The 12,029-nt window shown below is 51.7% G+C and overlaps 1 protein-coding gene across 1 annotated transcript in view; it reads left to right on the top strand.

The window, feature by feature from the left end:
- NGDN (neuroguidin) overlaps positions 1–147 on the top strand; it is a 57,629-nt gene extending 57,482 nt beyond the window's left edge. The window contains exon 13 of the mRNA XM_073800639.1: positions 99–147. Coding sequence (XP_073656740.1) covers positions 99–132 — 34 coding nt within the window. The 3' untranslated portion in view covers positions 133–147. The remainder of the gene's footprint in view (positions 1–98) is intronic.
- Positions 148–12,029: the final 11,882 nt, after the last annotated feature.

The raw sequence follows: 12,029 nt of genomic DNA, 5'->3' as shown, positions 1-12,029 counted from the left end.
GAGAAGCAGGAAAGATGGAGTGTGTGTGCCCACATTAGGGGGAATCAGTCGGCACCAACAGCAAATAAACTCTAACCAGGTGAGATTTCTTTTCTAAGGCAGTGGAAGAACATGGGCTATGGATTCACTTAGACCCAGGTTCAGTCCTGGCTCCCCGCCACTCACCAGCTGTGCAGCCTTGGTAAGTTACTTATCCACTCTGTTTTCTCACCTGGAAACTCCCTGGCCCTCACTCCCAAGTGCTCTTACAGGACAAGGGTTTACAGCTGGCTTTGTGCTGTTATCTGAGCCTGGGTCTCTCCAGTACACCTACAAGATCACATAGCTGCCACCGCTGTCCTTACCCAGCTGTTGTGAAGACTAGTACAGGTAACATGTGAAAAGGGCCCATACTGGTGTCTATCAGGTCAGTTTCTTTCCTTCTCTCTGGCTCTCCACCCTCGCCACCCCAAGAGGGGAGCAAGGTATGTGCAGCTAGGCTGACGCTTTCCTTCTGTCTTGCCCCTTCTTGACCTGGACTCATCCTCTCATCTCTGCCCTTTTCGACTGAGGGCAGATTCTTTGGCGGGCAGGATTTAAATCTAGTCTGCCCAGCAGCAGACTTCATTTCTCACCAGGCCCTCTTGATTGCTGCGTCTAGAGACATCCCATTATCCCAAACCAGAGACTGGAAGCTTTGCCCAGGCTCACACTTGCATCAGAACTATTATGGCCTCTCCTTGCATTAAAACTATCACTTTCTCTGTCTCTAAAGCTTACCTTCTGTATTTAAAAAGAAAACAAAAAAAGGTACTCCTATTCCTCCATTTTAATTCTACCTATCTCTCCTAGACATCTCCCTGGCACCCCAATACTTGGGGAGTGTTTACTTTGTGCAAGAGAATTTTTGTCCTAAAGAGAGAAAATAAGAATGGCAGGAAATGAGACAGGCAGGAAAAGGAGTATCATAGAGGGTAAAGAAAGACAGCCAAGGCAGAGAAGAGGATGGAGGAAGAAGGGAGGGAGAGGGAGGGAAGGAGCGGGGAGCTGGATCTCGATCTGTACATGTAAATACCGAATCTTGGAGAATCTTGAATCTCGTTGAGGGCTCCCAGTTTTGGCAGCAGATTGGGCAGGTGGCCTGTCCCCAGTGAGAGGGATGGAGCAAGCGAGATGCTTAAGGTGGGTGGGGGGGGAACTGGGTGGGGTGTGAGGAGAAAGGAGAGGCTGAGAGGAAGAAGATGGGGGTGGGAGGGAGTAGACAGGGCTAAAAGGGAAGCTGTGCATTAAAACCACAACCAGAGAACATCCATCCACATTTGTGTGGCTTTGTTGAGATGTGCTGCAGTATGTCTGCTGCTGGAGGAGAGGATGTTGTGGAGAGGCTTGGAGCCTTTGCCAGTGCATCTCCCTCAATGATGCCACAGTGTTAGGACAGCAGTGTGGAGCTGTGTGATCTTGTAGGTGCACTGGAGAGACCCAGGCTTAGATAACCACGCAAAGCCAGCTCTGAACCCTTCTTCTGTATGAGCACTCCAGAGCCAGGGGACAGGGAGCTGTGCCCTTGAACTTAGATTCAGGATCCTATCTGATCCTGGCATGGGGGACCTCTGCGGAAGATCTTTGATCTCCCTGAGCTTGAAAAGAATTACGTGCGATTCTTCTAGAATTACTTGGAAGGATACCATTGTGTCTGTGTATATAAATAAATCCTTCTGGTTCTCTGATTCTGCATGAACCCTTGTGATAGTAATGACTCTGTTTAAATACTATTAAAACAACAACAACAACTAATAATAATAGTATCTTTAAATGTTTACCTTGTGTCAGGCACTGTGCTGAGCCCTCTGGAAGCATCACATCACCGAATCCTCCACTACAATCTGATAAAATACATACAGCTACTCATTCCCATTTTACAAACATAGAAAGAGTTAGATGGGTTATGTAATTTTTAAGGTCTAACACTTGGAAAATAGAGTTGAGATTGGCCTCAGGTAGCCTGACCCCAGTGCTCTGCTCTCAAGTTAATTTGTAAGCTTCTGAGCTCTGGCTGGTAAGCATTCTGAATGAGATCCTTGAGTCTGAGTGTGTTACTCTGCTCTTATGTGTGTTGCTTTGAGCATATGTGCTGTCATGCTCTCCTTTGAGCTTGAAAGTGTTAGATGGCCTTCTCCCAGTTAGTGTTAAGATGGGCCAGAACAGGCCACTGCTTTGTGCGACTCCAGGGGGCGCTATTCGCATTGCAGTCTATGCACGGGCCCTGGCCATTCTGTGTGTGTGTGCGCGCGCGCGCGCGCGCGTGTGTGTGTGTCTCTCTCTCTCTCTCTCTCTCTCCCTCTCTCTCTCTCTCTCTCTCTCTCTCTCTCTGCTGGGGGCGGGGTTGTGGTGGGTATCAGATTTCTGATAACCTCTCTGAAAGTTGGAAGTCTACACATGTGTATTCTTAATAGCATATGAACTTCAGAAAAAACGGTATGGTATTATTTTAAAACATAGCCTTTAAGGTCAGACACCTGGAATCAAATTCTAGTTCTATTCCCTATGATGTAAATGTCCTCGGGTGGGTTGCTTAAAGCTTGTTGCTTCATAAGTAGAATGGGGAATAGTTCCTCCTGGAGTTGTGCCCGTTGAGACGATCATTACTGAGACTGGCACTTTGCATGTGATCAATAAATGGAAACGATAATTGCGCGTCCACGTGTCTTATTCCCCGAGTTCGGGTGTACGTGTATGTTTATTGCTTTTTATTGTGTGTGTGGCTGAGGGCCTGGGTGTAGCCCTGTCCCGGCACCTCTTCGGGGTTAGTGAAGGGTCTCCCCGAGGCTCTCGGTTACACCCGCGTGGGCCCTGGGCTTCCCGTTCAGCGAGAAGTGGTGTCCTGTGCGGGTGTGCTGCCACGTGCCTGGCGTGCCTGTTTGTGCTCGGTGGCCCGGCTGGCGCGGGCGTGTTTGGGGTGGTGGTAATTACTGGGATGGCCCAGCCCTAATGAGCGTGATCTCGTTACACTCTCACCGCCTCTAATGGAGCTAACCTCATTTCACAGCCGTTAGAGATGGAGATGAGGCCCCGCCCCCGGCCCCGCCAGCTGCAGCTCCCGCACCCCGGCCACATCCTTTCCCTCCGGCTCGCCATTTCCCCGTGCCACCGCTCCTCTCCCTCCCGGTCCTCTGCTCCTCCTTCCAGGCTTCCCTCTCCCGTTCCCCATTGTTCTCTTCCCTTCCCGTCTTTCCGCGCCTCTCTCCCCTGCCCTCCTCTTCCCTCGTCCCCCGTCCCTCCTCTCCTCCATTCCTGGCTTCCTCTCTCCTTTCCTCATCCCCCTCCCTCTTTTTTCCCCGGGTCCGTCTGTCCTCCGCGCCCTCTTCTCCGCGCCCCTCCCCCGCCCTTCCCTGCTGCTGGCCCTCCCCTCCCCCACGGTGCCCCGTCTGGCCAAAGGACAAATCTCAAGGGGAAACCAGCAAAGACAAACAAGGTGCAGTGACTTCATTATCGTCGTTAATTTGCCACTTCAGTTCCTCCCACAAGGGTCAAAGCCGGCACGGCTTGAACTCAGGACTGACGCGGAGGCTGAGCCGGCCGCCTGCCTTTTCCGCCTTAAGCCTCTTCCACAACCGCTCGGCCTCCCTCCTCCACTCGGCCGTCATTTCTCTGCAGGGGGTCAGGCTCCGGGTTTTTTCTCTTCCGTTTCTTAGTCCTCGCAGCCTCAGCCTACCGCCTTCCTTCCTTTTTCATTTAAGCCGTGGCCTTCTCTCCACCTCTCTCCCGGCTCCAAGTCACATGGTTTTTACCTTTGACTCCCTCTTTCTCGTCCTATTCAGCCTGCTTCCGCTTTTCCCACTCCTCCCTGACCCGTCCATCCTGAACCAGTATCTTGGTCTTCCCTCTTCCTAACCTCAAGCACACTCCTTTCCCTAAATCACCGGGATTTATCTCTAGGTTTTGAAAACCACATAGCCTGATGAAGCTGGGGATGGGAGGAAGGAGCAGTTTGTGGTCCAAGCAGGAAAAGTGGTACAGAACGTGGAAATGGCTGGATAGAAAGGAAGACAACTGTGATGGGGGGGGGGGGGGGGGCGTGACAGGCACACGAGTCAAAGCAAGCAGCAGAATCTAGACTCAGACACTTGAGACTCAAGACACACTGGGCCCCAGAGAAACAACCTTGCCAAGACCAGAGAAAAAGGAGGGTGGCCAGAGGGCCTTGGGCTTGAGACTGGGGGCTGGGGTGGGGTAGGGGTGCATCACCAACAAAACAAGGAGTGAAAAATCTGAGGATGGAAATGGCGTTTACCCCATCAGTTCCTCAGGGAAACACAACCTAACACTCCTGTCACACCCTCTGCCCTCCTTCACTGAGAAGCCAAATGATTGGCAACTGACTCTTGACCTTTAGCCCAATGCCAGCCCCAAAGGGAGAGGCTGAGGGTAGTTGGCTGTAACTGGAGGAGGCACCAGGGAAATGTCCACACGTGAAGTAAACGTTTCTTCACCCACCCCTGTCCCACCTACTCTGCACATCAAAATGCCACAGAGGACCAGACACAGCATATGAATGCCCTCTTCTCTCCACAGAGAGTGCTTGCTACTTATGGACCTCTAATTTCACAGGCCCCTGTGCCAACACTGTACCACTGGGTGGCCCTGCTGTGATTCCAAGGCTGGAACCCTGGCTTCAGTGTAATACCATATTCCTGCCCCAATACAGAGGCAGCTCCTGTTCTCTCATTTGACTTTGAAAGAGAGATTTTGAGGGGTGCCGAGCTGTCTTGGGAGGGATTAGGAAAAGGTGTCTTCTTCCAGGTGCACGGCAGTGGTACAGCTCGGTGACAGGAGAGCAGGTGGATCTCAGCCCTGTTACCCCTTAACTGGGCACCCTAGACAACTGGACACAGAGGCCCTGGTCTGCACGAGTGCTTATAAGAGGGGGATACTGAGAGCCAATGGGATTACCTCAGGGTGCTGAAAGGCACCTCTAAATCCTTCACCCTGTATCACCAGCCTGGCGGGGGGGAAGACGGGTGGGCAGGCAGTCCCCTGGGGCTTTCCACAGTGAGGCAAGGGGCTCTAGAAAAGTGAGGGGTGGGATGACTGAGAAGCCAGAGAAGAAAGATGGAAAAATCAATGAAATGAGTTTCTAACAGTGAGGTAAAGGACCGCCGTGTCGACAGCCTGTCGCCTGCTGCAAAATATGTGCTGCCCAAGTCCATGGCGGTGGCTGACAGTGCATCCAGCCGCCGCTGTCCTCCCTGCAGGCCCCCGCCCACTGGCCCCTTCTCCAGCTGCCCTGGCCTTTCTTATTATAGCTAGACTCTCCCCCAGGGCTCCCAGCTCGCTTCCTCTCATCCCGAGCTTCTTTCCTAGATTCCTTTGATCCATTTGCCACAGGAACAGGTTAAGTTATAATTCCTGATTGGGTGCATCTTTCTCCTCTATGGCTTCCGTGTTTAGACTCCCCGCCCTTCAGACCTCAGAGCTGTGATGAGCTCCGCATCTCCTGCCTCTCCCTCTTTTACTTTATGTCTCTCGACTCCAGCAACGCATTGCGTAGTCAGATGTCAAGGCCATCCCTCACAGGGTTTCTTACATCCAAGTCTGTGCCTCTTTCTGCCTTTTGGCCCACTTGGCCAATGCTGACTTCCTTGTAATTGTCTGGATTTGGACAGGGTGTTTAGGATGGGCCTGGAATTGATTTATGAACTCTTTGTGATCAGCACGTGCGTGCGCACGTGTGTGTGTGTGTGTGTGTGTGTACTTAATTTATATATGGCAGATTCAATTGTGGTTTCACGATTGGGAATGGGGTGGGGTAAGGATGCTACTTCCAATTCAAAATCTCCGACTCTATCTTTAGAAACAACTCTCAACCTTTTCTGGAAACCACCTCCTTTCTCTAGCCTCCTCCATATCTTCCTTCTGGGCTCCTAAGACTGTTCATTCATGTTTTCCTCCCATTATCTCTGCAAAGACTCCCCAGATCAGCCCCTAGAGTCAGCCCTGGATGCTTCCAAGTGGGCCCCTAACCCAGTCTCTCCTCTCTCTGCCTCAGATCTCACAGTTGCTCCCCTCCAGCCTTTTCCTTCAGTGTCTGCTTTCCCAGCTTGCCCATTTATGCAGACTTAGGCCTGAGGGGCGGGGTGAAAGGAAGGTGGGCAAGTCTTTTCCTTAGCCTCTCCCTATTAATTTGACCTCTTGACCAATAGATATTAAGCATCCTCTGTGTGACAGACATTGTGCTAGGTCCTGGAAAACGATGGGAAACTAGACAGATGCAGCCCCTGCTCATATGGCCAACAGGACTCACCCTGGATCTCTCACCCGACAGCTTCTCTCAGAGTCCCCCTTTTTTTTCCCCTCCCTCCACAGCCAAGTTCCACCATGCCCTCTGGCATTTCAGAATCCTTCCCTATTCTGTATCCCTGCTTCACACAGCTCTCACACAGCTCCTATCCCCTCTAATCTGCATTTCCAGCTTCCGGCTCCATTCCTAAACCCAAAGCAAGGTTCATCTTACATTTTCAGGGACTCCCCTCCCTGCTCACAGAGCCCTTCTCCTTTCACATTCTGTAAATGCCATTTCCAGCTCTCTTCCTTCTTTCCTGCTTTTCAGTCCCACCATCCCGTCCTCAATGCCCCTGTCTCCTGAGGTCCCTTTCCCTTGCTCCTGCAGGCGCTAGTGAACCTCAGGTGCTCACAAACAAGACTTCATTTGGAGCTAAGAACAGCTCCAGGGCGGCAAGGTCAAGCTACCAGATGCAGGAATCCTACAGATTTGACTCTGGCCCCAGCCCCATATGTGTGCAGCTCCCCAGCAAAGCAGCAAGTTGCTCCTCTATGGGTCTTAAGGTAACACCGGCTGCTCTGACATCATGGAGGGAGGACCCCTGTCAGGTTGCCAAGGCAACACCAGCAGTTTATGACATCAGAGGCTGGAGGTCTTTGGTGCTCAGGGGGCTAGAAAGATTCCAGTTCCTATCAGCTAAAGTAAATGGGAATTCTACTTTTTCATGTCTTTGCTCACGTTGCCCTGGCTTGGGGTTGAAAAGCAAAGGCCTCCGGGGGGGTAGTGAGGGATTTGGCCAATGGAACGAGCCAAATCTCTCCTTCTCTTCACCAGATATCTCTGCGCTCTCTCTCCTCTCCTTTGGCATCTCCCTCTTTTGGGGCTTTGCCCAGTGGTATTTCTGCTCTGCCTCTTTTCCAAATCGCCCCTCCTGCTGTGCTCTCTTTGCATCCATCATGCTGTGTCCTTCTCACACCAGAGGCATTTGTTTCCTTTGATATCTCATCTCTCCTCTCTCCCCCTACCAAGCTCTGTGCAGCTCTGATCTGCTTCAGCACTCCTCCCTTTGCCTTCCATTTCCCTTCTTTGTACCATACTCTTTTCCCACCTCATCTTATTCTTCCATTCCTCCTTTCCCCCATTTTACCACTGTATTTATTCAGTTCATATTGCTTTTTCTGATGACCTTCCTCTTGAGAAATAATCTATCCTTTCTCTCCCTCTCTCCTTCTGTATCACTATTAATTCATGTTTTATTTCATTCTCCCAATTTTCATTAATCACCCCTTGGTTCCTCCCCTGCCCCCCCATTCCACATGTATTTTCATCCCTTCCTTTGCGCGTTCCTCATGTCATGCATTTCTCTACCCCATGCATTTATTGCACCCGGCCTCCCTTTCCTTTCTGTCACTCTATTCACCTCTGAAATTTTCCATTTTCTGCCCATATCTACCTCCTCCTTTTACCCTTCAAGCTCCTGAAGTCTGGAAAAACAATAATGGGCGTAAAACAAGGTAAACTCTCCAGACTCTTTATCCACCTTTCCCATTCTTCAGGCTGAATGAACCTGGCCCCTTGCATAAGATATCAATCGCTTCCGTCACACTAATGAAAACTGCCTCGTAAAGAATCATGCTGAATCCAAATATGATAAAGAGTGAGGACCCAGGAAAAAGATGAATTAGAAGGTAGAGAAAGAGCCACAGATGTCTAGAATGAACTGAAAGATAAGGGGCAACCAAGCAGGGTGGAGCTTAGAATCCCAGAGAACGTCCCTTTACAAAATCAAAGTTGACAGTGAATGAACATAATGGCCCTGACTGATGAAGGGGTTCTATGCCCCTGGAAGTCCAGTAAGTTGATTTCTTGGCCTGTTTATGTGCTTTCACAAACCATACTTCCCAACTCCCCCAGCCCCTTTGCTCTCTGGTACATTCGCTGCTGCAGTTAAAATGCTGGGTGAGAAGGTAAGGAATACAAGAAACTTAGGGTGACCAAGGATAAACGGTAGGAGGAGTGCAGATTGTGGGAACAAGGGTGAAGAAGAGGCAAAGGAGATCATGGGAGACAGGGATGGGGAAAAAAGGGGGTGAAACAAAATGGGGAAATGAAATGATATATAATGGTAAAGTGAGGGAAGGGAGGAAAACCAAGTCAGAAAGGAAGAGGTTTGTGGTGGGAAGCTCCTGGAGAGGCAGATGACACACAGGAGACCAGAGGTGAGGTCCTGATGGGGGACACAGGCACATGGCAAAGGGGACAGTCAACAATGCTAGGAAGTTCCAAAGCTCCCTGGGTGAAGATGGAAGAGGAGGCCATCCTGGCCATGCTGAAAGGGCACTCGAATCCTTGGGGGAGACACATCTGCTCCATCCCTCCACTCTTCCAGGCCTCTGACCAGTGACTACCACAAACATCAGTCATGACTGATAAGCAAACTCCAAAGCGGCCTGAAAAGGCCAGAGATATCCATTCAGACCCTGAAGGAAAGGGCATGGAGTCCTAGGTGGGTAGAACAGTCAGGCAGCCAAGGTGTAACACACAGTGACAGGGACACACAGGGAAAGGATCACCCGGGTAGGAGGTCACATCCGGAGATAGTGACACACAGACAGACTCGGAGATGGATGGGTGGGGAGAATGAATGAGGTGTAGAATGTCAAAATCCAGAGGTAGGGACACATGGACAGAGACCAGCGGGGCAACAGGAGCAGCAAAACGCGTGGTCGAGTTCTCGTTGATAGGGCTATTCAGAGAGAGGGACAGACAAGAGCAGATGGAGAGCTGGGGGCCAGGAGAGACACACTTCACCTTGAATAGGAGTAGAGGCCTCCCCTCACCTACTACTCACACCTTTCCAAAACAAAACAAAACAAACAAAACCCAACCCCCCCAAACCAACAAACAACTCAACTTCTGGCAAAACCTAAGATCGAAGATTAAGGGTATCCACGTCCTCTCCCACCCTCCCACCCCCCCAGCGCGCTTGCCCATCCATCTGCCTGCCTGCTAGCCGCCGTTCCTCCCCCATCCTGCGGCCGGCGGGGGGCCACCGAGACCCAGGCGCCTCCAGACTGACAGCTCCGAGCCCCCGCACTCCCCGGCCTCCCCTTCCCTCCGGGACCCCCGCTCCCTGCACAGCTCGGCGCGGCCCGTCTAGGCTCTCGTTACCCTCCATCTGTCCGGCTGGCTCCTGGTCCAGCCTCGAAACCTTTCCCTTCCCCGTCTCTACCTCCACCCCGGCATCTCTCTCTTCGCCCCATTCTCGCTCGCAGGCCCTCTCCTTCCCTCCCATACCCCTGTCCCTCCTTCTCCTCAGGCTCTCGGTGTGTCCGTCTGTCCGTCCGGGTCCCCTCCCCCAGTCCCTTCCCGTCCCTCTCCGTGCCCTCCAGCGGCAGTCTCCGAGCGCCTCCTCTCCCCTCCGTCTCAAGCTTCCAAAGAGCAAGGAAGGGAAGAAGAGAGAGGGAGAGGAGAAAAAAAACCAACCCAGCAGCATCGGAAATCGATGCACTTACACCTCAGCTGGAAGCAGGGACGGGAGTCGAACCGCGGCCGCCCAGCAGCGCGAGGCGGGGAGGGGAGGGGGTGGCTCTTGGAAGGGACTTCTCCGATGTGTTGATTCCTTTTTTTCCCCTCCTCCTCCCTCCCTCCAGCGCTCACTCCGGGGCGTCGGGGACGGAGATGGAAAAAATAAATAAATAAATTCACGGCGGTGAGGGAAGTGAAGGAAAATAATCAATGCTATTTGGCTGCGGCTGAAGTGTTTTCCCGGCTTCGTGAGGGGGTTTCCATTGATTCACCCTGGGCACTCGCTCGCTCCCTGCCTCCTCCTCCTCCTCCTCGCCCTCCTCCTCCTCCTCCTCCTCGCCCTCCTCCTCCTCCTCCTCCTCCTCGCCCTCACTCCTCCGCCTCATTCACTGGCTGGAGCCGAGGCGTCCCACACAATGGAATAATCAATACCCAGGCGCCCGGGGCGGCCCCACTGAGCAGGTGCAGCGGCCCGCCCGCCGCGGAGTATGCCGGGAGTTGTAGTCCGCCCGCCCCCGCCCCGGCCCCCCGTTTCTAGAGCTTGTGTCCGCCTGCTTGGCTGGACTGTGGGCGGGACCCGAGGCCCGAGGACAGGCAGACAGCGGTCCCGGCCACCTGCTTGACTGTGGGGCCAGGTCCAAGCCGGTGCCTGCAAAGAGGGCAGGCTCCTTTAAACACTTTCCTGTCTTCTCCTCCTCTTCCTTCTGCCTGCAGAAATCGCACACGTGTTTTGTAATTTTGTTTTAAATCAGCTCTAGAGCAAGTCCTGGCTTCTGCCAGCTTCCCGGAGCCACTCGAGGCCTATCTCTCTTTCTTCACTCCCTTCTTCTTGCTTTATTAGTTCCTGTCCCTTCCAATTGGGCACTAGAACCTTATCTTCCACAGCAATTAGTCTTGGTCCCTGGGAGCTTCTGTCTCCTCCACGTGGTCACAGAGTCCCCAGAGTTGGGTGGGGGAGCGGAGGTTCTGGCTCCCCATCCTCATCTTCAGTTTATCAGCTCCTATAAGCTCTCCTATATTCTAATAACAATAGCTGCTAAAATTAATTGACCGCATAGGGACAGTTCCAAGCACTTTTACATATATTAACTTATTTAATCCTCACAACTAGTCTCATTTTACAGTTGAGGAAACCAGGGCACAAACAAGTTAATTAACTGGCCCAAGGTCACACGGCCAATAAGTGACCTCTCCAGGATTCAAATCCTGATAGTCTGACTGCAGACCTCACACTAGCTGCTATAGCCTACTTCTCTTAAAAGAAAAAAATCCTGGAGTTCACAGGAAAAAAGGAAGGAGAAAGAAACTAACATTTTGAATCTCTGTGATGTGACAGTTTGTCACTGAATTCCTCACACTTAACTGTGAGACAGTCCACATTTTACCAAAGAGAAAACAGAGGTTTAGGGAGGTGGAGTTGCTAGCCCAATGCCAAACACCAGTAAAGTGAAGATGGGACTCAACTCCAGGTCTGTCTAGCTTTGGAGTCTGGTCTTTCCTTTTCCTTAAACTGCTGCCTTGGCCCTACTGGACTGGACTTTATAACTCACAGAAGAGATTAAGTCTTCTTCCTCTGGGCAACAAAACTGATAAGCAAAGGACAGATGAAAAGCAGGCCAGTGAAAGGAATTAGGGGCTGGGGTCCCTCCCCTCTCTGCACATTGGTACCTGTCATAGGATGTGGCGGGGTATGCCTTAAAGAGATCCCAAGTTCAGGATGCCATGTCTGTAAACCAGTGTCCTCTCCACAGTACCTCCCATGGGTCACGTGTTTCCAGAAACATACTGGGGAGAGGACAGGTATTGAGAACCTAGCACTTTGCACCCATCCTAGGAGCAGGCCCAGGAGCTGACAAGAGCCACTGTTCTTCAGCAAGCTACCTTACTCAAAGAATCAGACATGCAGTTGATGCCTCCAGCTAATCATAGCCCTGGGAGGGAGTAAGGAGAAGAAGCCTTCTCTATTTTGTCTCCCAAAGCAAAGGGCCATTCTCATGTCTTCCTATATTTTAAATGAACATAAGTATTTCTCCTATTCCTGACAAAGCCTGCTCAGGGGCCGCTGGACAAACTCCTCAGTCTGACACTCAAAACCTTTTCCAGCCTGCCCTCAAGTGTATTTCTAGATTCATTTCTTTCCTCTTACACATGGGCCAGGTGCTCTCCATCTTCTGAGCCTTTGCTCATGCTGTTCCTGTCACCATCTTGGTCTCCAACCGTTGAAATTCCATCATGTCTTTAG

Source organism: Tursiops truncatus, chromosome 2, assembly GCF_011762595.2.
Source record: "Tursiops truncatus isolate mTurTru1 chromosome 2, mTurTru1.mat.Y, whole genome shotgun sequence".
Lineage (NCBI taxonomy): Eukaryota > Metazoa > Chordata > Mammalia > Artiodactyla > Delphinidae > Tursiops > Tursiops truncatus.
The sequence above is the reverse complement of the archived record's forward strand: the minus strand, read 5'-3'. Positions and strand labels throughout refer to the sequence as shown.